This window comes from Nerophis lumbriciformis, linkage group LG05 (genome assembly GCF_033978685.3).
Source record: "Nerophis lumbriciformis linkage group LG05, RoL_Nlum_v2.1, whole genome shotgun sequence".
Taxonomy (NCBI): Eukaryota; Metazoa; Chordata; class Actinopteri; order Syngnathiformes; family Syngnathidae; genus Nerophis; species Nerophis lumbriciformis.
Genome location: NC_084552.2, coordinates 55,635,333 through 55,661,809, shown reverse-complemented (window position 1 = coordinate 55,661,809; position 26,477 = coordinate 55,635,333). Strand labels below are relative to the sequence as shown.

The following is a 26,477-nucleotide window of genomic DNA, read 5'->3' as shown; positions in this document are numbered from 1 at the left end:
AATACCATGGTCCGTAAACCAGGCACGGGTAGATTTTGCGCTGTGTGCAGGCGCCAAGTCCTGTTGGAACTTGAAATCTCCATCTCCATAGAGCAGGTCAGCAGCAGGAAGCATGAAGTGCTCTAAAACTTGCTGGTAGACGGCTGCGTTGACCCTGGATCTCAGGAAACAGAGTGGACCGACACCAGCAGATGACATGGCACCCCAAACCATCACCCAACCATGCAAATTTTGCATTTCCTTTGGAAATCGAGGACCCAGAGTCTGGAGGAAGACAGGAGAGGCACAGGATCCACGTTGCCTGAAGTCTAGTGTAAAGTTTCCACCATCAGTGATGGTTTGGGGTGCCATGTCATCTGCTGGTGGCCGTCCACTCTGTTTCCTGAGATCCAGGGTCAACGCAGCCGTCTACCAGCAAGTTTTAGAGCACTTCATGCTTCCTGCTGCTGACCTGCTCTATGGAGATGGAGATTTCAAGTTCCAACAGGACTTGGCGCCTGCACACAGCGCAAAATCTACCCGTGCCTGGTTTACGGACCATGGTATTTCTGTTCTAAATTGGCCCGCCAACTCCCCTGATCGTAGCCCCATAGAAAATCTGTGGGGTATTGTGAAAAGGAAGATGCAGAATGCCAGACCCAAAAACGCAGAAGAGTTGAAGGCCACTATCAGAGCAACCTGGGCTCTCATAACACCTGAGCAGTGCCAGAAACTCATCGACTCCATGCCACGCCGCATTAACGCAGTAATTGAGGCAAAAGGAGCTCCAACCAAGTATTGAGTATTGTACATGCTCATATTTTTCATTTTCATACTTTTCAGTTGGCCAACATTTCTAAAAATCCCTTTTTTGTATTAGCCTTAAGTAATATTCTAATTTTGTGACACACGGAATTTTGGATTTTCATTTGTTGCCACTTCAAATCATCAAAATTAAATGAAATAAACATTTGAATGCATCAGTCTGTGTGCAATGAATAAATATAATGTACAAGTTACACCTTTTGAATGCAATTACTGAAATAAATCAAGTTTTTCAAAATATTCTAATTTGCTGGCTTTTACCTGTATATTGTATGTACAGTATGTAATGCACAGTCATTGTTTTTGAGAGGTGCATGCCCATATATATGTATGCATATACATTCAGTGTGCCAACTTGTCTATCTCAAATGTATTAATTGCATTGCTATGATTATGTCATGTTTTATTTTATTGCTATTGATTGTTGGCATTTTTAGAAACTTGCCCAGGGACTACAGTTGAAAATGAGCTCTGTGGCTAACACTGGGACATGTAATACATGCCTATTAATGCGTGCAGTCCCAGTATTAAATACATTAAAACTGAATAAACAGCAATCTCGAGATGTGATGATGCCTCTTAGAGGATGCAATGAACGTGGCGTGATCATTGCTGCTACACTGTATACAATGTGGCAAAATAATACCATGATTTATTCTGAACCACACAGGAATGACAAGGTGGGCTAACCTCAGCTCTGCGCTGGTCTTTCTTCAAGGAGGCAATCTCCCTGTTCCTCTTGCACTCTGTGGCTCTATTGCGCTCCTGTTGCTCCTTCATTTGACGCATTAGTGCCACCTAGTGGATAAACACAGTTTAAGACACAAATATACAAAATAAAAAATAATGAGGTTACTCTTAGGTCTCCTCGGGCCCAAAACGGGTCTTAAATGTGTTCTTTTATATGATATGATTGTTTAGTTTGGTTAGCTGTCTGAAATTTCACTGGGAGTTTTTTTTTTTTTTTACAATTATTTAAAAAAAAAAAAATGCATTGTTTTTTATTGTAACCTGGTTAGAATAGAATGTAAACATTAAATAAACACACCTTCTCTTCACAACTCGTTCGACCCCATTGACTCCTATTATAACTGCTAGACTGTAATCCTGCTATATTACAATTGTTTCAAAAAACAACAACAACTGAATGTCATTTCTAGCCGACTGAAAGACAAGAAAATATTGTTTTGGTGTAATTGCACCCCTTAACCACCAGATAACACCAGAAAATTACAGGTAAAAGCCAGTAAATTAGAATATTTTGAAAAACTTGATTTATTTCAGTAATTGCATTCAAAAGGTGTAACTTGTACATTATATTTATTCATTGCACACAGACTGATGCATTCAAATGTTTATTTCATTTAATTTTGATGATTTGAAGTGGCAACAAATGAAAATCCAAAATTCCGTGTGTCACAAAATTAGAATATTACTTAAGGTTAATACAAAAAAGGGATTTTTAGAAATGTTGGCCAACTGAAAAGTATGAAAATGAAAAATATGAGCATGTACAATACTCAATACTTGGTTGGAGCTCCTTTTGCCTCAATTACTGCGTTAATGCGGCGTGGCATGGAGTCGATGAGTTTCTGGCACTGCTCAGGTGTTATGAGAGCCCAGGTTGCTCTGATAGTGGCCTTCAACTCTTCTGCGTTTTTGGGTCTGGCATTCTGCATCTTCCTTTTCACAATACCCCACAGATTTTCTATGGGGCTAAGGTCAGGGGAGTTGGCGGGCCAATTTAGAACAGAAATACCATGGTCCGTAAACCAGGCACGGGTAGATTTTGCGCTGTGTGCAGGCGCCAAGTCCTGTTGGAACTTGAAATCTCCATCTCCATAGAGCAGGTCAGCAGCAGGAAGCATGAAGTGCTCTAAAACTTGCTGGTAGACGACTGCGTTGACCCTGGATCTCAGGAAACAGAGTGGACCGACACCAGCAGATGACATGGCACCCCAAACCATCACTGATGGTGGAAACTTTACACTAGACTTCAGGCAACGTGGATCCTGTGCCTCTCCTGTCTTCCTCCAGACTCTGGGACCTCGATTTCCAAAGGAAATGCAAAATTTGCATGGTTGGGTGATGGTTTGGGGTGCCATGTCATCTGCTGGTGTCGGTCCACTCTGTTTCCTGAGATCCAGGGTCAACGCAGCCGTCTACCAGCAAGTTTTAGAGCACTTCATGCTTCCTGCTGCTGACCTGCTCTATGGAGATGGAGATTTCAAGTTCCAACAGGACTTGGCGCCTGCACACAGCGCAAAATCTACCCGTGCCTGGTTTACGGACAATGGTATTTCTGTTCTAAATTGGCCCGCCAACTCCCCTGACCTTAGCCCCATAGAAAATCTGTGGGGTATTGTGAAAAGGAAGATGCAGAATGCCAGACCCAAAAACGCAGAAGAGTTGAAGGCCACTATCAGAGCAACCTGGGCTCTCATAACACCTGAGCAGTGCCAGAAACTCATCGACTCCATGCCACGCCGCATTAACGCAGTAATTGAGGCAAAAGGAGCTCCAACCAAGTATTGAGTATTGTGCATGCTCATATTTTTCATTTTCATACTTTTCAGTTGGCCAACATTTCTAAAAATCCCTTTTTTGTATTAGCCTTAAGTAATATTCTAATTTTGTGACACACGGAATTTTGGATTTCCATTTGTTGCCACTTCAAATCATCAAAATTAAATGAAATAAACATTTGAATGCATCAGTCTGTGTGCAATGAATAAATATAATGTACAAGTTACACCTTTTGAATGCAATTACTGAAATAAATCAAGTTTTTCAAAATATTCTAATTTACTGGCTTTTACCTGTATGTATGCTTTTCAGAGCTTTGAAATGCAATGAAAATGATCTTTAAGATTGCTGTCTTGACTTATTGACTTATTCCAGGCTGTAATTACCCAACCTCAAATATTCTGTTCTGCAACTCAGTTTTATAAATATTGCATAGTTTGCAGTTTTATCATTATTAAAAAAAAAAAAAAAACGTTATTTTTAACAAAGACAATAAAACATAATAAATAATTAAAAAAAATACATCATAGATAGATATGAAGCGGTTAAAAGATTTCACACGTTAAAAGTAAAAAAAATAAAATAAAATAATTGCAGCTTTATGACACTTTTATGACCTTTTGGATTCTAAGAGTTAGTGTGTATGGAACAGGGGTGTACAAACTTTTTGACTTGGGGGCTGCGTTGATCCCAAAAAATTTGGCCAGGGGCCGAAAGCCGACTGCATGTAAAATAACATATATATTTATAGACTAGTCATATATATGTGGACATATTATATCAACAAAATGGATATATAATTAATATAGTTGTACATTAAGAGTATATGACTCCTTATTTACCTCTGTGACGACGTCCTTAAAGTTTTGTAATCAATCAGAAATATCCAGCAGCTAAAATGCACCAAACATGGATAAGTGTGGAGATAGTGTTTCGCGTATTTCCCATCATGCATTGTGATGGATTTAAATGGGTGTAAGTTTGAATATTTTATGGTGTGTGGACTAATTTTATAACATTCACTAAGTTCAGTGAGCAGGTTGTCTCAAGTGTGACCATGTGTGTTGACTTTTTGTGTTGTGGTTGCATTTTCTTGCGCCAAGAGTTGGGGAAGTTGTTTGGATTGGGTCATACAAGTGATTGCTGTGCTAGATAATGACAATAAAGCCTATTCTATATTTCTTTCAAACACAATTCATGGTCACTGTCTTGATTTACTCACATTGTGCACAAGATGGTGGCAAATTTGCAGCAAACAGATTGTCAATGTATATAATATTATTTTGGAAACACTTATGTTTTATTCATGGCCAAACTCATGACGTCTTGGCCCACGGGCTGTAGTTTGTACACCCCTGGTATAGTCAATCTTTCCCTTTCATCGCATTAGATCTTGTCAAAGTTGAGATTTAACCACAATACATTATAATACATGTATTTTCAATATTTCTTATATACTACAAAAGTGTGTTCTTGTGACTATTCCTCCATCCTCACCTTGGTTTTCTTCATCTCAGTGACATCCTGCTGCAGTCTCCTGAGCTGCTTCTCGTACTGGGACTGGTTCTTCAGCAGCCGGGCGTGCTCCTTCTGAGCCGACTGGAGCTTCTGCATCTCCTTGTTCATGGAGCTCAGCTTCCTCTCATACTCCGCCTTGATCTTCTTTGCCTTCTCCTCCGTGCACGTCTCCACAGAGCCTGTGGAAGAAAGATCACATCATGCCTTTCGATGTCTTGGGAGTGAGGTTTCGTGTCTGGCCTACCCATGTTATGCAGCACTTTGTCCCTCTCCAGCTGCGTGTCCCTGATCTTGTTCTGCAGCATCACCAGCTTCTGCTCGTACTGCTGTTTGAGCGTGTGAAGGCGCCGCTGGCTGTTCTCCAGCTCGTCTATGAGCTTCTGCTTGATGGCGATCTCGCAGGTGATGTTGGCCAGGTCGGCCTGGACGTTCTCTGTTACGAGTGCACGCAATAAGAGCGCCATAGTCATACAGGAAAAAAATTGTTACGTCACCTTTTTCCTCTAGCTCCTCTGACTCTGACTCCTCAGACGTCTCCTCTCCTGCTGTGTCCGACTCCTCTTCCTCTCCATCGCCATCCTCGCCTTCTTCATGGTCACTACCCTCCTTTTTTTTAAGTACATCCAAAATGCATCACCTATTAACCGGTAATATCAAAGCTTTATGAGTTGATGTGTAACTTACCCCCTCGGCGTCATTGTCTGGACCTTCTTCCTTAACGCTGTAACAAAACAACACAGACTTAGCCCTGTAACGCCAAACGTATCATAAGTGATACATTCATTTCATCAGTGTAATTCCTTTTTCCTAAAAAGCCTGACGTATCAAATCAGATACATGCATTAAACATATCATCCACATGAGGGCAGTAATTGAGTTATTAGAGGGCTGTCCTGCAAGATTGCCACAAAGAAGAAATGAGACACCTGACTTGTTTACTAACACATTAGTATGAACAGTTAATCCATTCATGCAATGTGAAATTACTTATAATTTCATAATATATTTTATTGTAAAACTTTTTAAAATGTGTGTATCAAATTTGAAACAGCAGGTATAAAAGGTATTGTAACTCGAAATTAGCAGAGGTGGGACCAAGTCATTGTTTTGCAAGTCACAAGTAAGTCTCAAGTCTTTGCCCTCAAGTCCCGAGTCAAGACAGGCAAGCCCCGAGTCAAGTCCAAAGTCAAGACTGGAAAGTCTCAAGTCAAGTCCTAAGTCCTGCATTTTGAGTTTCGAGTCCTTTCAAGTCCGTTTAACCACAGACTAATATATTAACACAGATTGTGTATGCTTTTCAAACGCTGTATTTATTTATCAAAACAAGTGCATTTTAAATTGCAGGAAAGAAAATTGTGCTGACATTGCACTTTATAATAGCACTATTAACCAGTCATTTTAAACATTAACTCATTCCTTTACAGAACAAACACATTGAAAAATAAAGTGCAAATGTACTTATTTGTACAAAAGTGTTAACATTGAAAAAACATGACATATACGTGAACATAACAAAAAAGTTGTACTTTTTATATGTCAGGGCCCTATGCTGCATTGCATTTGCAAAAGACCAAATTAGCCAAGAGTCTGTCAGTCATTTGTGCACGATGGGGGCGTAGTATGATGCCACCATGGCTGAAAACTCGCTCCACTGGAGCACTGGAGGCAGGCACTGCCAAGACTCTCATGGCCACTCGGAACAGTGAAGGAAGAGTCTTCATGTTCAATGCCCAGAACAAAAGGGGGGAGAGAGTTGTTTTGGGTTGGTGCACTACTTGTAAGTGTATCTTGTGTTTTTTATGTTGATTTAATTAAAAAAAGAAAAAAAAAAGAAAAAATTCTTGTGCGGCCCGATACCAATCGATCCACGGACCAGTACCGGGCCGCGGCCCGGTGGTTGGGGACCACTGAGGTAAACAACCAACAGTATGTCAGAAAGCTAGCTAAAACGGTACACATATTCATAATACAGTACACATTTTAACTGACCTTTATTTTACTATTTTTGTCTTTTTTTAGGTGGCTAAAATACGCGGTGCTGCTGACCGCCGTCTAACGTTACGTGTGATACATTGACTAACGTAAACCTGCTTAAAAAAAATCACTGAACAAAAAGTATGAATAAGGTAGTGAACTGCAACAGATTCCCGTGTTTGCAATAACGTTATAACGTTAGCAGTGAGTTTACAGCCTCACTGATTTAACTACACAGCAAATAAAAGTCACGTTACTTAGCCAATAAACGTTATCTTACATTCAAAACTTACCCTTCTTTGTGCAACTTCAAATGCCGGACGAAGTTGGAAGTTGTTGCCTCTCCATCAGTAATTTTCGAACCGCATGTGTTGCATACTGCAAACCGTTTTGTGTTGACCACCTCGTAATTTTTATACCCAAACAAAATTATTTTAGGTATCATTTTTTGTTCACTGGCGTGTGGTTTGGACATGTCTTCTTCGTTGGTTGTCCTGCAATTTGATTGGATGAATGCTGTGTGATGAAAACAAAGTAGATCTAATTTGATTGGCTGTTGTACTGAGAGCACACCAGCTGACACACGCAACGCTGATAGACAAGTACACAATGAAAAATACGGAGCGCTCCCGAATAACTTTTTCATCTTTGGGTTTTGGGGAAAGTAGCAAGTCATGTCAAGTCATGTCAATTCAAAAGGCTCAAGTCCAAGTGAAGTCACAAGTCATTGATGTTAAAGTCTAAGTCGAGTTGCAAGTCTTTTTACATTTTGTCAAGTCGAGTCTAAAGTCATCAAATTCATGACTCGAGTCTGACTCGAGTCCAAGTCATGTGACTCGAGTCCACACCTCTGGAAATTAGTGAATTGGTATTTTATTGCAATGCAATATAAATAACATTGAGCAACATAGAGTCCTTAGATTTTTCAAATAAACAAATATAATGTTTACATTACACAATATAATACATTTAGAGGTAAAATATACATATCAAAATTGTTGTATTATTTTGTGCTGATCACTCAGTGTTTGTTGTGATAGTAAATTATAGCTTTCTGATTTTTATATGAAAAAAATCATTAAAAAATACATAATGTTGACTTTTGGCATTGACAATGTTTTGAAAATGATAAAGAATGTGAATACAAGCAATATGGAGCAGCTGGGGGAAGAGGATGATGACAAATGTTCTTTTTATGTTGGGAAATAACATGGTGATTTTTTCTGTGTATTGCATTATGTTTGGTTTGTTGTAAAAAAAAAAAAAAACATAAACATTATATTTTGTAACTGGCTGTATCAAATATGATACACAATTTTAAATCATATATAGATTACTTTGGTTAAAAAAAATTACAAAAATACAAAAGTTCAGAAGGACCAATGAAAGCGCTAGTATCAAAGAATTTGAATTTTCTGTCAATTATTTAGTGGTTCAGGCTTGAAAGGGTTTTATTTAAGAACTGGTAATAGGAACATGCAACGACACACATGAGGTCAGGAACAGGCGAGGAATTATGATAAGATTTTTCTTGGGTTTTTGTTGTGATTTTACATGAACACACACTACAGCGATTAAAAAGGAGATTAGACACAGTATTTTCCTTCCAGGATGCAAAACTACCTGCAGGTGCAAGGAAAAATTAGACATTAGTGGGGGGGAAAAAAATCACCTGAAGTCATTTCATTCAATTACTTGGTGCGTTTTAGTCAAAACTTGACAGCATAACGGAATGTAATAATGCTTCAAAAGTGTTTGCAAAAAAACTTTCATTTGGCTTAGTCTCATGAGATTTACATAAAAAAGGCATCTGACTTGACATGAAAAAACTTTATTTTAACTACAATTAATATTTAAATAATATTCAAAAAATAAGATTTAATCACAGCCAAGTTTTGAGGCCCCTGAGATAACATAAATTCAATCTGAGTGCAGCCTTTGCAATTTTTATACCAACTAATTGTATACTAACTAACACGGAAATGACAGCAACAACATGCAATAGGTAAGTAAACAAACATAGGACAAGAACAATGATAACTCTCAACACATAACTAGCAACTTTTGTCAAAACAAGAGCCGCAAAGCATGCTGGGAAACCGGAAGCACTCCCAGCGATGGATAACGGTTGCTCAAACTACATGTTTTGGGTTAATGTAGTTGTTGTTTATTTATTGTGCGTGTGTGTCCCTGTTAGCCATCTGTTTCTGTGTGAGGGTTACAGCGTTATTTCTGTTATGATACCGTAAGTTATGTTGCATAATCACCCCCTTCCATTTTGTTGACAAGCTCACTTGCCCGTATAAAAAAAAAAAACACTTTTATTTGATAAAAGCACATTTGCAACCAATACTTAATGCAGCTCAGAGTTGAGTTGAGGAGCTGGAATTAAATAATTGTAACTTAATGCACATCCCTCACTGAAGGGTATTTCTACAATCTATAATTCAGCTACAGCGACAACAACATGCTGTCACACAAAAGTCAGCGTTTTGATATTGATAATAGCGGAATAATATATCAGACTGGATCAGGGCCGGCCCGTGGCATAGGCCGTATAGGCAAATGCTAAGGGCGCTGTCCATCAGGGGGCGCCACGCCAGTGCCACAAATGTTGGATAAAAAAAAAAAAAGTTGGTACTATTATTTCTAAATACAAAAAATAATCCCACGTAAATTAAAATGCGAAGTAAAGCCTATATAATAGAAATATTATTTGTTACAATATTACACCCCCCCCCGCACGGTGCGCCCCCTCCCTTCCCGTATCATGACTCTTTTTGGACGTCACCACATCAAAAAATCAACACAAGATGTCAAAACGGCCAAAACTGTCAGGTGCCCAGGGAAGAAAAAAGAGAAAAGAAGAGGAGGAGAAACGAGAAAAAGACAGAGGTAGCAGGTAGGTAACGTTAGCCTACATGAAATTATTTGTCTGTTACAGAATGTGATAGTAACCTGGCTTTTTAGCATTAAGCTAATGTTACATGATTCGGCAATTGCTAATCAATAAGTAGCTAGTTCTGTTTTAACGTCGGGTTAATATTGTGGAGGGGGCTAAATTGTTATGGAAAATAATAATGTAACGTTAGGTAATTACAGTACTCCCACCTTACATTCCTCAGGGACATTTGTATTAGATCTTTTAAGCAGGTGTTATTGCCTTCTGGTTAGCTAATGTTTGCCCTGCAGGTAATAGTCACTTTTCCACCCCTTTATATATTAGGTATAGTTGTAAGCCTAGTTGTTAAAGTGCACATCATTAATGTTAATTAAGCAATATGTATGTAAAAAATATTGTATTTCATATATTCATTTTTTATTTTTTGCATTCATTTATTTATTCATATTTTTTTTATCTTGTTAACTATTCTGATTGTTAATTTGCTTTCTTTAAGTAAAAAAAAGGTCAAAGACAAAGCTATTCGGTTTCTTGTGAGTATATACACTTCACTGCCGATGTGGGGGGGCGCCACCTAAAATCTTGCCTAGGGCGCCAGATTGGTTAGGGCTGGGCCTGGACTGGATGCACTTTAGTTCGTTTTGAATAAAGCAGCCATGTGATTGAATGAGCTTCAGGTGTTTGGATGGAGCAAACCTGGCGTCGCCATGGTGACTCTCCTGGTGCTGCGTCAGTCTTGAGAGAGAAAGGGGTTAAGGAGGGGTGTGTGTGGATCGTGAGGAGGAGGGAGTTTAGCAGGGAGGAAGAAAGAGAGTGAATGACGAAGTGAGCAAAAGAAAGAAGGAGATGATCAATAATAATAATAACAATACATTTGCACAGGAGGATATTTCCCACATCATCTGTTGCTATGGTGACAGCAAACACTTAACGGGGAATATAACTAATGACCTTCTTGACCGTTACAAGGCCATTACCAACAGTGAAAAGTTGCACGCTGTTGTTTTTGTAGCGTCCCGATCAGGGGCGTATCACCAAATTCTGGGCCCCCATACACACGATTCCTGATGGGGGCCCGCCATCCCACCCTAAATCCAACGTTGCCCCAAACACACACACTATGCATAAAGAAAAACGAATTATTGCATGAATTTGGTTGAAACCAGCTTTTTTTTTTTTTTTAAAGTAAAAACCTACATTAGGTTTTTGATCTTTTAAGGATAGGTTTAAGATATCTAAATAACTTCCCTTAATAATAATAATAAATACAAAACTTTTTACGGAAAAAGTGCCAAAGAATTAAATATAATGTACCCAAAAATGTATACAATCATATAACCTGTCATTATTCACTTAAATATGATTATTAATCTGTCAAATGTTCCTTTCCATCAGTGTAAAGTAGACATTAGTGGATACAGGCAGGATAATCATAATGTGAATGTTTATGATACATTATTATTATTATTATTATTATGAAAAGGACTCCAAACCTACCTTTTTAGAAAAACATATAGCTAATTTTTAATATTTGTTTTACTGTTGTGTTTTAATGTTATGTTTTTACTATGTAGCACTTGTTTGAAAGTGCAATACAAATAAAAGTTATCGTCATTATTATATATTTACTAATACATCTCCTGGGGGTTACATCTCACCTTGTCTTTAAAACCTACTGACGCCTCCGTTTCTAACTTTAACCGAGGGTCCTTAAATGCACCACAGTTACGTGCAATGAGATGCAAAAAAAGAGAAACTTGCACATAACTTTCTCCTATGCAGTCAGAGGTAGATTTATCATGTTTTTAACTTCCTTCAGTAATATCCTTGTTTTAAAATGTTGGTGCTGTGTGAACGCTTGAAGGCAAAGTTTGATGACTTTACGACGTTGGCGTTGAGTGAAGTGTTCCGGGTGGAACAAATAGTCTTAAACATTCCTAATTTGATTCGAGCAACTTCACGAGTAAACATTCACTGCAATATTTATTTTATATCACCATTTATGATGCTTTTAAATATTTAAATGACACTTAACCACTTTAATCACTTTTCCAGGAAAGTAACTACAACTAGAGTATTTATCAGAGGTGGGTAGAGTAGCCAGAAATTGTACTCAAGTAAGAGTACTGTTACTTTAGAGATGTATTACTCAAGTAAAAGTAAGGAGTAGTCACCCAAATATTTACTTGAGTAAAAGTAAAAAGTATGTTGTGAAAAAACTACTCAAGTACTGAGTAACTGATGAGTAACATACACACACACATATATATATATATATATATACATTGATATATACAGTATATAATTTATATGTATTTATTTTGCTGTTTTTGTTTACATGTTAAAGATGTTTTAATGAATATACATGCATGTTTAACATATAGATTCCTTTCTTTCATGAAGACTAGAATATAAGTTGGTGTATTACCTGATTCTGATGACTTGCGTTGATTGTAATCAGACAGTAATGATGATAACGTCCACGTTTTCAAATGGAGGAGAAGAAAAGTTCCTCCTTTCTGTCTAATACCACATGAAAGTGGTGGGTTTTTGGCATCTTATTTGTCCAGCTTCCATATTCGTTTTTATACACTTTACAAGAAATATATTGGCGTCAAACTCCTTAGCTTGCTAGCTTGTTTGCGCTGGCTTTCGGAGACTCTTGTTTTGAAAGCGCAGGCGCGATGGAGCGGCACTTTTATTGTGAAGACAGGAACTGTGCAGTCAGTCTTTAGGCTTTTGACGGGATGTACGGTTGCAATAAAAAAGTATATTTTTTCCTTCACACTTTTGATTGATTGATTGGAACTTTTATTAGTAGATTGCACAGTACAGTACATATTCCGTACAATTGACCACTAAATGGTAAAACCCCAATACGTTTTTCAACTTGTTTAAGTCAGGTCATGTGACCACCTGGCTCTGTTTGATTGGTCCAACGTCACCAGTGACTACATCTGATTGGTGGAACGAAGTGAAACGTCACCAGTAAGGCAGGCACTTTGAAGGTCTGTCTGACAGACCAAAACAAACAAAGCGTGCATTAACAGATCGATAAAAATTAGTAGCGAGTAGCGAGCTGAATGTAGATAAAAGTAGCGGAGTAAAAGTAGCGTTCCTTTTCTATAAATATACTTAAGTAAAAGTAAAAGTATGTTGCATTAAAACTACTCTTAGAAGTACAATTTATCCCAAAAGTTACTCAAGTAGATGTAACAGAGTAAATGTAGCGTGTTACTACCCACCTCTGGTATTTATAAATGGTTGATTTGTATAGGCTAGTAAGTAGGGATGTCCGATAATGGCTTTTTTGCCGATATCCGATATTCCGATATTGTCCAACTCTTAATTACCGATACCGATATCAATCGATACCGATATATACAGTCGTGGAATTAACACATTATTATGCCTAATTTGGACAACCAGGTCTGGTGAAGATAAGGTCCTTTTTTTTAAAATTAATAAAATAAAATAAGATAAATAAATTAAAAACATTTTCTTGAATAAAAAAGAAAGTAAAAATAATATAAAAACAGTTACATAAGTAATTAATGAAAATGAGTAAAATTAACTGTTAAAGGTTAGTACTATTAGTGGACCAGCAGCACGCACAATCATGTGTGCTTATGGACTGTATTGATATATATTGATATATAATGTAGGAACCAGAATATTAATAACAAAAAGAAACAACCCTTTTGTGTGAATGAGTGTAAATGGGGGAGGGAGTTTTTTTGGGTTGGTGCACTAATTGTAAGTGTATCTTGTGTTTTGTATGTTGATTTAATTTAAAAAAATAAATAAATAAATTAAAAAAAACAAAAAAAAACGATACTGATAATTAAAAAAAACGATACCGATAATTTCCGATATTACATTTTAAAGCATTTATCGTCCGATAATATCGGCAGGCCGATATTATCGGACATCTCTACTAGTAAGGTAAAGTTTTGTAGTTTCGACTATCTTGCTTCTGCAGCCGAAACTTGTCAGGTACAAAACTTTACCTTACTAGCCTATATAAATCAACCATTTATAAATACACATTAGTAGGCTAAATGAACCTCTTCAACATACAACTAGAGTAATTTCTAAATGCCAACCTCTTTTTCTTCTTCTTCTCCTGCTTCTTGAGCTTCTCCAGATCTTTCTTGGCCATCTCGATGACGTCGCTGGCCTCCTTCTCAGGCCCCAACAGGGTAGGAGAGAAGTAGGCGGGGCTGGCGTACAAGGAGGAGCGAGTGGAGGCGCGGGCGAGGTTCTTCCTCAGGTTCTCGTTTAGAGCCTCACTCTCCAGGAGTTTGGCTCTGAAAAAGAGGAGGTGTTTTTTTGTTTTTTTTACAATAACACAAAATATTGTTATTAAAATACCTTAATGGTTGATTGTGTGTGTGTGTGTGGGTGTTGTGATAACGCACCTGAGCTCCTCGATTTCCTTGATGTAGTTATGGATCATGTTGCCAATTTCCTCGCTGCCTTCACCTGGTAACATAAGCCAGAAATACTGTATATTTATATTTCATATAATCAATGAGAAAATACTTGGGCTGTCAAATTATTATTTTTTTTAATCAAATTAATCACATTTTGGAATTTGGATTAATCATGATTAAATACAGGTGATTACTTGCTTGCATGATTAAAATTTGCTTAAGAAAGGACCCCAATATTTGTACACAAATGCAATTTTATTCCATACAGAAATCTTTTTAAACGTTTTACCTGAATGCATGCCATTTTTCTTTGCACAAAACTTGGTAACAGTTTTATATAAAGTTATTTGCGTCTGCGGGTCTGCTAACACAGACCCGCAGACGTGAGCACATCACCCCTATTTTAGCGTCCCTTCACTGGCTCCCTGTGCGTTACCGAATACATTTTAAACTCCTTTTATTTGTTTTTAAATGTCTAAACAACCTCGCGCCAACCTATCTCTCCGACCTCCTTCAGCCTTACTGCCCCACCCGATCCTTAAGATCAGCCGATCAGCTGCTGTTGACGGTCCCTGACACAAGGCTGAAGCTTAGAGGTGACAGAGCTTTCGCCGTTGCTGCTCCCAAGCTCTGGAACGACCTACCCCTGAGTGTTAGACAAGCCTCCTCTCTTCCTGTTTTTAAATCTCTCTTAAAAACATACTTTTATTCCATGGCTTTTAACACTGAGTGATATCCATCCTGCAATGGCGCCCCATAATACACCTGCTGTGATCCTGTTTTTACGTTTTTATGTTTTTATTAATTCTATTTTAATTATTTATTTTTTTATCGTGTTCTGTTTGTGTTGTGTTGTGTTTGCTCGGTACTCGTTTTATCTTTTAACCTGCTCATTGTACAGCACTTTGGCTACCCCTGTGGTAAATTTTAAATGTGCTCTATAAATAAAGTTGATTTGATTTGATTTGATTTATTTTTCGGAGGGAAATTTGCCAGAGAACAAATTTTTCTAATGATGTATGCATTGATCTGATCACTGTCTGTATAGCGGTTTAGGTACAGGAAAAGAACTCAAAAATAGCTAGCAGAACTGCACAAAGAGAGGGATCTTATGAAAAACTCAGATCCAAAGCCAAAATTCAGGCAGAAAAAATATCACTTAACACAGTGGTTCTTAACCTGGGTTCGATCGAACCCTAGGGGTTCGGTGAGTCGGCCTCAGGGGTTCGGCGGAGGTCAAAACTCACCCGACTCATCGTGAAAATACAAACTTCTCCCTATCGGCGTATTACGGATACGGCAACGGTTGACTGATTTGCAGGTGTGTAATTTGTTGTGAGTTTATGCACTTGTTTGAACAAGGTGATGTTCATGCACGGTTCATTTTGTGCACCAGTAAAAAAAAAAACATGGTAACACTTTAGTATGGGGAACATATTCACCATTTATTAGTTGCTTATTAACATGCAAATTAGTAACATATTGGCTCTTAACTAGTCATTATTAAGTACTTATTAATGGCCTTACTATAACCCTAACCCTCTAACCCTGACCCTAACCAAATAATTCCAAATTAAGTCTTTATTACTTAGAATATGTTCCCCTAGTGTCCAAATAACTCTAAATTAAGTCTTTGTTACTTAGAATATGTTCCCCATACTAAAGTGTTACCAAAAACATAACTTTGTACTGAATTTGAAAAAAACCCAACATTTTATTTTTCACTAAAGAAGGGTTCGGTGAATGCGCATATGAAACTAATGGGGTTCGGTACCTCCAACAAGGTTAAGAACCACTGACCTAACATCTTTGACAATCAAAGCATGTTGATAATAATCCACATCCAGTGTTAATAATGTGTGAAACTGCTATGTAAACATGGAAGTGTAGCTCATTTTCTCTAAAATGGTAAATGGTAAAGGGGTTGTACTTGTATAGCGCTTTTCTACCTTATTTTTTAAAAGGAACTCAAAGCGCTTTGACACTACAGGTAAAAGCCAGTAAATTAGAATATTTTGAAAAACTTGATTTATTTCAGTAATTGCATTCAAAAGGTGTAACTTGTACATTATATTTATTCATTGCACACAGACTGATGCATTCAAATGTTTATTTCATTTAATTTTGATGATTTGAAGTGGCAACAAATGAAATTTCCAAAATTCCGTGTGTCACAAAATTAGAATATTACTTAAGGCTAATACAAAAAAGGGATTTTTAGAAATGTTGGCCAACTGAAAAGTATGAAAATGAAAAATATGAGCATGTACAATACTCAATACTTGGTTGGAGCTCCTTTTGCCTCAATTACTGCGTTAATGCGGCGTGGCATGGAGTCGATGAGTTTCTGGCACTGCTCAGGTGTTATGAGAGCCCAGGTTGCTCTGATAGTGGCCTTCAACTCTTCTGCGTTTTTGGGTCTGGCATTCTGCATCTTCCTTTTCACAATACCCCACAGATTTTCTATGGGGCTAAGGTCAGGGGAGTTGGCGGGCCAATTTAGAACAGAAATACCATGGTCCGTAAACCAGGCACGGGTAGATTTTGCGCTGTGTGCAGGCGCCAAGTCCTGTTGGAACTTGAAATCTCCATCTCCATAGAGCAGGTCAGCAGCAGGAAGCATGAAGTGCTCTAAAACTTGCTGGTAGACGGCTGCGTTGACCCTGGATCTCAGGAAACAGAGTGGACCGACACCAGCAGATGACATGGCACCCCAAACCATCACCCAACCATGCAAATTTTGCATTTCCTTTGGAAATCGAGGTCCCAGAGTCTGGAGGAAGACAGGAGAGGTACAGGATCCACGTTGCCTGAAGTCTAGTGTAAAGTTTCCACCATCAGTGATGGTTTGGGGTGCCATGTCATCTGCTGGTGTCGGTTTCTGTTCTAAATTGGCCCGCCAACTCCCCTGACCTTAGCCCCATAGAAAATCTGTGGGGTATTGTGAAAAGGAAGATGCAGAATGCCAGACCCAAAAACGCAGAAGAGTTGAAGGCCACTATCAGAGCAACCTGGGCTCTCATAACACCTGAGCAGTGCCAGAAACTCATCGACTCCATGCCACGCCGCATTAACGCAGTAATTGATGCAAAAGGAGCTCCAACCAAGTATTGAGTATTGTACATGCTCATATTTTTCATTTTCATACTTTTCAGTTGGCCAACATTTCTAAAAATCCCTTTTTTGTATTAGCCTTACACAATATTCTAATTTTGTGACACACGGAATTTTGGATTTTCATTTGTTGCCACTTCAAATCATCAAAATTAAATGAAATAAACATTTGAATGCATCAGTCTGTGTGCAATGAATAAATATAATGTACAAGTTACACCTTTTGAATGCAATTACTGAAATAAATCAAGTTTTTCAAAATATTCTAATTTACTGGCTTTTACCTGTATTTCCACATTCTGTTACGTCTAGGACGCATGGCTGCGATTGTTGTGTTCCTTCCAAGGCAGGAGACAAGTAGGAGCGGAGTGCAGGTAAGATTTTAAGTATATTTAATAAATAAAAGGCAGGACAAAAATACAAAACGGAGGACGCTAGCAAGCGTGGAGCTAAACAAAAAACCAAAATGTCACCAAGGGTGATAAACAAGGAATGCGAGCGTGCACAAACTTACTATGAGGAGAAAACCAGGGGAAACGTAAATGTTGCGTAGAGCAAACATTGACCCAGCACTTACTGCTGGGTGACAGGAAACTATAAAGGGGAGTGATTAGCCAAAACACCTGGTGGAAACACTAATTGCCAAAACTAAGACAGGTGAGGAGAATCAGTGACCATGGAAACCAGCAGTAAACAAGGAAAGAGTGTGCACCCAGGAAACAGACTAAAGCAGAAACATAACCAACATAAATCAAGCCATGATCCGGGTAACGGATCATGACACATTCACCCATTCATGGCGGGAGCTGCCATGCACAGCGCTAACCAAGCCCATCAGGAGCAAATCAAATCAAATCAAATCAAATCAACTTTATTTATAGAGCACATTTAAAATTTACCACAGGGGTAGCCAAAGTGCTGTACAATGAGCAGGTTAAAAGATAAAACGAGTACCGAGCAAACACAACACAACACAAACAGAACACGATAGAAAATAAATAATTAAAATAGAATTAATAAAAACATAAAAACATAAAAACAGGATCATAGCAGGTGTATTATGGGGCGCCATTGCAGGATGGATATCACTCAGTGTTAAAAGCCATGGAATAAAAGTATGTTTTTAAGAGAGATTTAAAAACAGGAAGAGAGGAGGCTTGTCTAACACTCAGGGGTAGGTCGTTCCAGAGCTTGGGAGCAGCAACGGCGAAAGCTCTGTCACCTCTAAGCTTCAGCCTTGTGTCAGGGACCGTCAACAGCAGCTGATCGGCTGATCTTAAGGATCGGGTGGGGAAGTAAGGCTGAAGGAGGTCGGAGAGATAGGTTGGCGCGAGGTTGTTTAGACATTTAAAAACAAATAAAAGGAGTTTAAAATGTATTCGGTAACGCACAGGGAGCCAGTGAAGGGACGCTAAAATAGGGGTGATGTGCTCACGTCTGCGGGTCTGTGTTAGCAGACGAGCAGCAGAGTTCTGCACGAGCTGCAGGCGGGCGAGGGAGGCCTGGCTAATGCCAACATACAGGGCATTACAATAATCAAGACGAGTCGAGATAAAAGCGTGGATTAATTTCTCAAGATCATGTCTTGATAGAAGCGGTTTCACTTTCGCTATTTGGCGTAATTGATAAAAGCTTTTTTGAACGACGCTGCTGATTTATTTTTCGAATTTAAAATCTGAGTCAAACTTTACCCCCAGGTTTGTGACAGAGTCGCTGAGATACGGGGTCTGAGTGCCGAGGTCAACATTGGGGGAGGGAGAGCGACTTGGACCGAACAACATAACTTCTGTTTTATCTTCATTTAGGCTCAGGAAGTTAGCTGAAAGCCAGACTTTGATGTCGTGCAGGCAGTCAATAAGACGTTGAACCGTGTTATTTTGTGCCATGGGAAAATAAATCTGGCAATCATCGGCATAAAAATGAAATGCAATACTGTACTTCCTAAAAATAGAACCAAGGGGGAGAAGGTAAAGCGCAAATAAAATTGGGGCAAGGATTGAGCCCTGGGGGACCCCATGTGGTAAAGGAGCTGTGGACGACATAAAACTGTCTACTTTTACACAAAAACTCCTGTCGGTTAGGTACGACCGGAACCAGTTGAGGGCGGCGCCCTTAATGCCCACACAGTTCTCAAGACGAGTGATTAAGGTGGCGTGGTCGACGGTGTGGAACGCAGCAGACAGATCTAAAAGCACCAGGACAACATATTTACCAGAATCAGTGGACAGGAGGATATCGTTAAAAACTTTTAGAAGCGCTGACTCTGTGCTGTGGAGGGCTTTAAAACCGGACTGGAACAGCTCAGTGATACCATTATCCTCTAAGAAGGGCAACAACTGACTGTAGACAACCTTCTCTAATATTTTGGAAATGTATGGAAGATTAGAGATAGGTCTGAAGTTAGAGAGGAGAGAGGGGTCGAGGCTGGGTTTTTTAAGTAGAGGTCGTACCACTGCATGCAAGGGTGAAGTGTCTTGCTCAAGGACACAACGGACGTGACTCGGGTGGAAGAAGGTGGGGATTGAACCAGTAACCCTCAGATTGCTGGCATGGCCACTCTCCCAACTTCGCCACGCCGTCCCCAATGCAAGTGCTCTTAAAGCAGGACTACAAATTCTGTATTTCTACAAAATACAAACTCTGGAAAGACACCAACGCACAGCCGGTATTTCTTTTATTCTCTTTAAAAACGTGTTTATATCCTTTTTCTGTTTCAAAAAGCATGTTTAAAAACATTTCATTAAAGTCAATTAATTTTGTCCAGTCATGATATTAAAAACTTAAAAATTATCTGTCTTGAGTACGAAAAATGATATCTTTCCGCGAATAATCACGATTAATTTTGAGTTTACTACGAACATAACGTGATTATCGCGATTAAATATTTTACTCGTTTCACAGCCCTAATTATATATTAAAAACATATTACGAATTAATTTATTTTATATATTTTTCCATTTGAATTAAAACAAAAATGAAAAACAACAATGCTATTGTCAACACGTCCACAGCACAGGTAAGACCCACCTGTTTTGGCCAGGGCCTGATTGGCCCCATCACTAAGTATCTGAGTGAGTCTGACTCGTTGAGCATCAATGGTCTCCTGCATGGCTTTCACCCTCACTCTCAGGTTGTTGTTGTCCGCCTGCAACATGGAGTTCTCATGGACCAAGTCGTTGACGCCCTCCATGCCGTCCTCGCCCACCATCCGCTTACCCTGAATGGAAGGTGACGGCATAACCAGTCCATTGTTGCACACATCTTGACTGTCATATTCAGAATTTAAAGTACCCCTCACCGTCTTGTACTCCATCAACTCCATCTGCAGTCGTGCTATCTCCGTCCTCAGGGCGCTTATCTGCTGGCTGGCTCGGTCCTGGTTCACCACCACCTTGTTTTTGATGTTACGCGCTCGGTTGGCGTACTTGAGGGTGTTTAAGGTCTCCATGAAGTCGCGGTCTGACGGGCTGATGCAGGCGATCATCACTGTTTGACTGCAGGCACAACATATTATAACCTATTTATCTTTAACCTATTATTACTTGATACCAGAGGTGGGACCAAGTCATTGTTTTGCAAGTCACAAGTAAGTCTCAAGTCTTTGCCCTCAAGTCCGAGTCAAGTCGCGAGTCAAGACAGGCAAGCCCCGAGTCAAGTCCAAAGTCAAGACTGGAAAGTCTCAAGTCAAGTCCTAAGTCCTGCATTTTGAGTTTCGAGTCCTTTCAAGTCCGTTTAACCACAGACTAATATATTAACACAGATTGTGTATGCTTTTCAAACGCTGTATTTATTTATTAAAACAAGTGCATTTTAAATTGGAGGAAAGAAAATTGTGCTGACATTGCACTTTATAATAGCACTATTAACCAGTCATTTTAAACATTAACTCATTCCTTTACAGAACAAACACATTGAAAAATAAAGTGCAAATGTACTTATTTGTACAAAAGTGTTAACATTGAAAAAACATGACATATACGTGAACATAACAAAAAAGTTGTACTTTTTATATGTCAGGACCCTATGCTGCATTGCATTTGCAAAAGACCAAATTAGCCAAGAGTCTATCAGTCATTTGTGCACGATGGGGGCGTAGTATGATGCAACCATGGCTGAAAACTCGCTCCACTGGAGCACTGGAGGCAGGCACTGCCAAGACTCTCATGGCCACTCGGAACAGTGAAGGAAGAGTCTTCATGTTCAATGCCCAGAACAAAAGGGGGGAGAGAGTTGTTTTGGGTTGGTGCACTACTTGTAAGTGTATCTTGTGTTTTTTATGTTGATTTAATTAAAAAAAGAAAGAAAAGAAAAAAAATTCTTGTGCGGCCCGATACCAATCGATCCACGGACCAGTACCGGGCCGCGGCCCAGTGGTTGGGGACCACTGAGGTAAACAACCAACAGTATGTCAGAAAGCTAGCAAAAACGGTACACATATTCATAATATAGTATACATTTTAACTGACCTTTATTTTACTATTTTTGTCTTTTTTTAGGTGGCTAAAATACGCGGTGCTGCTGACCGCCGTCTAACGTTACGTGTGATATATTGACTAACGTAACCCTGCTTGAAAAAAATCACTGAACAAAAAGTATGAATAAGGTAGTGAACTGCAACAGATTCCCGTGTTTGCAATAACGTTATAACGTTAGCAGTGAGTTTACAGCCTCACTGATTTAACTACACAGCAAATAAAAGTCACGTTACTTAGCCAATAAACGTTATCTTACATTCAAAACTTACCGTTCTTTGTGCAACTTCAAATGCCGGACGAAGTTGGAAGTTGTTGCCTCTCCATCAGTCATTTTCGAACCGCATGTGTTGCATACTGCAAACCGTTTTGTGTTGACCACCTCGTAATTTTTATACCCAAACGAAATTATTTTAGGTATCATTTTTTGTTCACTGGCGTGTGGTTTGGACATGTCTTCTTCGTTGGTTGTCCTGCAATTTGATTGGATGAATGCTGTGTGATGAAAACAAAGTAGATCTAATTTGATTGGCTGTTGTACTGAGACCACACCAGCTGACACACGCAACGCTGATAGACAAGTACACAATGAAAAATACGGAGCGCTCCCGAATAACTTTTTCATCTTTGGGTTTTGGGGAAAGTAGCAAGTCATGTCAAGTCATGTCAATTCAAAAGGCTCAAGTCCAAGTGAAGTCACAAGTCATTGATGTTAAAGTCTAAGTCGAGTTGCAAGTCTTTTTACATTTTGTCAAGTCGAGTCTAAAGTCATCAAATTCATGACTCGAGTCTGACTCGAGTCCAAGTCATGTGACTCGAGTCCACACCTCTGCTTGATACCGTGTTATGCTACGAACCTGTTGCCGCCAAGGGAGTCCTGCAGCAGGCGGGTGAGTTTGGAGTCTCTGTAAGGCACATGAGTGGAGCGCTTACTTCGGTCACCGAGCGCGCTGATGACGTTGCCTAGGGCCAGCTGGCAAAATAAATAACATTATAGATTTCAAATGGTGAAAACAAAAAAAACAAAAAATATATATTCACCCCTATATACACACCCCTTCAAATTTTTTACTCTGTTTCATTGCAGCCATATGCTAAAATCTAAAAAGTTAATTCTATTTCTCATTAATGTACACGCACACACACACACACACACACACAAACACACACACGCACACACATCCAGTTGAAAATATGTATGCATTCGGGATGTCCAATAATGGATTTTTGCCGATATCCGATATTCCGATATTGTCCAACTCTTTAATTACCGATACCGATATCAACCGATACCGATATATACAGGTAAAAGCCAGTAAATTAGAATATTTTGAAAAACTTGATTTATTTCAGTAATTGCATTCAAAAGGTGTAACTTGTACATTATATGTATTCATTGCACACAGACTGATGCATTCAAATGTTTATTTCATTTAATTTTGATGATTTGAAGTGGCAACAAATGAAAATCCAAAATTCCGTGTGTCACAAAATTAGAATATTGTGTAAGGCTAATACAAAAAAGGGATTTTTAGAAATGTTGGCCAACTGAAAAGTATGAAAATGAAAAATATGAGCATGTACAATACTCAATACTTGGTTGGAGCTCCTTTTGCCTCAATTACTGCGTTAATGCGGCGTGGCATGGAGTCGATGAGTTTCTGGCACTGCTCAGGTGTTATGAGAGCCCAGGTTGCTCTGATAGTGGCCTTCAACTCTTCTGCGTTTTTGGGTCTGGCATTCTGCATCTTCCTTTTCACAATACCCCACAGATTTTCTATGGGGCTAAGGTCAGGGGAGTTGGCGGGCCAATTTAGAACAGAAATACCATGGTCCGTAAACCAGGCACGGGTAGATTTTGCGCTGTGTGCAGGCGCCAAGTCCTGTTGGAACTTGAAATCTCCATCTCCATAGAGCATGTCAGCAGCAGGAAGCATGAAGTGCTCTAAAACTTGCTGGTAGACGGCTGCGTTGACCCTGGATCTCAGGAAACAGAGTGGACCGACACCAGCAGATGACATGGCACCCCAAACCATCACTGATGGTGGAAACTTTACACTAGACTTCAGGCAACGTGGATCCTGTGCCTCTCCTGTCTTCCTCCAGACTCTGGGACCTCGATTTCCAAAGGAAATGCAAAATTTGCATGGTTGGGTGATGGTTTGGGGTGCCATGTCATCTGCTGGTGTCGGTCCACTCTGTTTCCTGAGATCCAGGGTCAACGCAGCCGTCTACCAGCAAGTTTTAGAGCACTTCATGCTTCCTGCTGCTGACCTGCTCTATGGAGATGGAGATTTCAAGTTCCAACAGGACTTGGCGCCTGCACACAGCGCAAAATCTACCCGTGCCTGGTTTACGGACCATGGTATTTCTGTTCTAAATTGGCCCGCCAACTCCCCTGACCTTAGCCCCATAGAAAATCTGTGGGGTATTGTGAAAAGGAAGATGCAGAATGCCAGACCCAAAAACGCAGAAGAGTTGAAGGCCACTATCAGAGCAACCTGGGCTCTCATAACACCTGAGCAGTGCCAGAAACTCATCGACTCCATGCCACGCCGCATTAACGCAGTAATTGAGGCAAAAGGAGCTCCAACCAAGTATTGAGTATTGTACATGCTCATATTTTTCATTTTCATACTTTTCAGTTGGCCAACATTTCTAAAAATCCCTTTTTTGTATTAGCCTTAAGTAATATTCTAATTTTGTGACACACGGAATTTTGGAAATTTCATTTGTTGCCACTTCAAATCATCAAAATTAAATGAAATAAACATTTGAATGCATCAGTCTGTGTGCAATGAATAAATATAATGTACAAGTTACACCTTTTGAATGCAATTACTGAAATAAATCAAGTTTTTCAAAATATTCTAATTTACTGGCTTTTACCTGTACAGTCGTGAAATTAACACATTACATACCTGCCAACTTTTGAAATCAGAAAAACCTAGTAGCCAGGGTCCAGGGGCCGCAGGCCCCGGTAGGTCCAGGACAAAGTCCTGGTGGGGGGTTCAGGCTTCGCCCCCCGACGCAAAATGATTATTAGCATTCAGACAGGTTAAAATGTTGCTAAAACCATCACTTTTCTATCAGTCACAGTGACTTTTCAAAACAAAAATATTACAGCAAAAATCATATGGGTTGATTGACATGTTTATTCTGTAAGCTAACTTCAATAGTTTGAAATTATTTTGACAGTTAATGCCAGTTATCCTGTCAACCTTTCACAAGACTTCAATTTGTTAATTGAACGTATAAACAGTATAAACACGTTTTACAGTAAACAAATGGTAAAACAGTACTAAACAATTCCATAAAAAAAAAAAATTGGTGTCATTATTAACTTTCTGTCCAAGCTTGTATAATCTACTGCCTTGTTCAATTGTAAAAAATATTCTGTGCCTAAAATTCACATTTCTATCACAATTATCATACTGTAAACATGGTAAGCTAACTTCATTAAAATTAATAGTCCTGTCAATAGCATGGAATTACAATTCAAATGTAGTTTTTTTGTAAGCCTTTCAAAAGAATTCAAAATATGAAAAATTAATGAAAATTAATTTAAGCCATCAGACACTTGAAAAGTGGCACATCACATCTCTAATGTAATCATTTTAACTTTTCAACAGAAAAAGCACTGCAAAAATATTAAGGACATACTTCTGTATTTTGGTAGTTATGTCAACATTTAACAAGATTTCTTCAACTTGGACTTGAAAGCATAAATAGTATAAACACTTTTAACAGTATAACAGTACTAAACAATTCCAATAGATAACATTGGTGTCATTACCTTTTTGTTTGCTCAATTATTGCCTCCGTAAATAAAACTTTGGCATTTATCACATCCAAAGAATCTGTTTGGGCGACGGAAAACGTTGAACGTTTTCCACTTGTATCGCTAGCAACGGCATTAGACTTGTGTTCTTTTGTCCCAACGTGGTCTTTTACATCGCTAATTCCTCCGTGTCCGATCGAAACATCTTGTCTGCACAAGGTGCAATTCGCGTAGTTTTCACCCTTTTTGGAACGGATAATTATTCCCGGATAGGCTTTTGAATATTCTTCACGGAATGACTGCAGTTTTCTTTTCGGTTTAAGACTCGTATGCGATTTTTCTCCGGCTGATTCCATGATCGTTCGCTCGTTTGGAAACAATGGCAACAGGTGCCTCGTGCTTGGCAGCGGTGCTATAAATAGCCTCGCGGAATGGCTCGATAGGAAGTTACGGGAAGCAGGTCGAATGTCATTGTTGTTACGCGATTTCGTGAATAAAACTTTAAAAAAAAAAAAAATTTTTAATTAATGAAAAACCGTATTTTTTATCACTGCAACCGTAACCCGGAATAGGTTGATGAAAACCGTACTAATTACGGGAAAACCGGAGTAGTTGGCAGGTATGACATTATTATGCCTAATTTGGACAACCAGGTATGGTGAAGATAAGGTCCATCCATCCATCCATTTTCTACCGCTTATTCCCTCCGGGGTCGCTGGAGCCTATCTCAGCTACAATCGGGCGGAAGGCGGTGTACACCCTGGACAAGTCGCCACCTCATCGCAGGGCCAACACAGATAGACAGACAACTTTCAAATAAGGTCCTTTTTAAAAAAAAAAATACAATAAAATAAAATAAATTAATTAAAAACATTTTCTTGAATAAAAAAGAAAGTAAAACAATATAAACTAGTAATTAATGAAAATTAGTAAAATTAACAGTTAAAGGT

The 26,477-nt window shown here is 39.0% G+C and overlaps 1 protein-coding gene across 5 annotated transcripts in view; it reads right to left on the bottom strand.

Moving 5' to 3' along the window:
* Positions 1 to 26,477, bottom strand: part of LOC133606147 (kinesin-like protein KIF21A) — a 105,503-nt gene that overhangs the window by 24,377 nt on the left and 54,649 nt on the right. For 4 of the 5 annotated variants that reach the window (XM_061959756.1, XM_061959757.1, XM_061959758.1 and 1 more), the window contains exons 7-17: positions 22,604 to 22,719; positions 20,573 to 20,768; positions 20,302 to 20,491; positions 14,146 to 14,209; positions 13,831 to 14,034; positions 10,421 to 10,459; positions 5,533 to 5,569; positions 5,343 to 5,454; positions 5,093 to 5,281; positions 4,828 to 5,027; positions 1,495 to 1,602 (exon numbers count right to left, since the gene is read on the bottom strand). In XM_061959756.1, coding sequence (XP_061815740.1) covers positions 1,495 to 1,602; positions 4,828 to 5,027; positions 5,093 to 5,281; positions 5,343 to 5,454; positions 5,533 to 5,569; positions 10,421 to 10,459; positions 13,831 to 14,034; positions 14,146 to 14,209; positions 20,302 to 20,491; positions 20,573 to 20,768; positions 22,604 to 22,719 — 1,455 coding nt within the window. The remainder of the gene's footprint in view (positions 1 to 1,494; positions 1,603 to 4,827; positions 5,028 to 5,092; positions 5,282 to 5,342; positions 5,455 to 5,532; positions 5,570 to 10,420; positions 10,460 to 13,830; positions 14,035 to 14,145; positions 14,210 to 20,301; positions 20,492 to 20,572; positions 20,769 to 22,603; positions 22,720 to 26,477) is intronic. The other variant, XM_061959759.1, reaches the window with a different exon arrangement.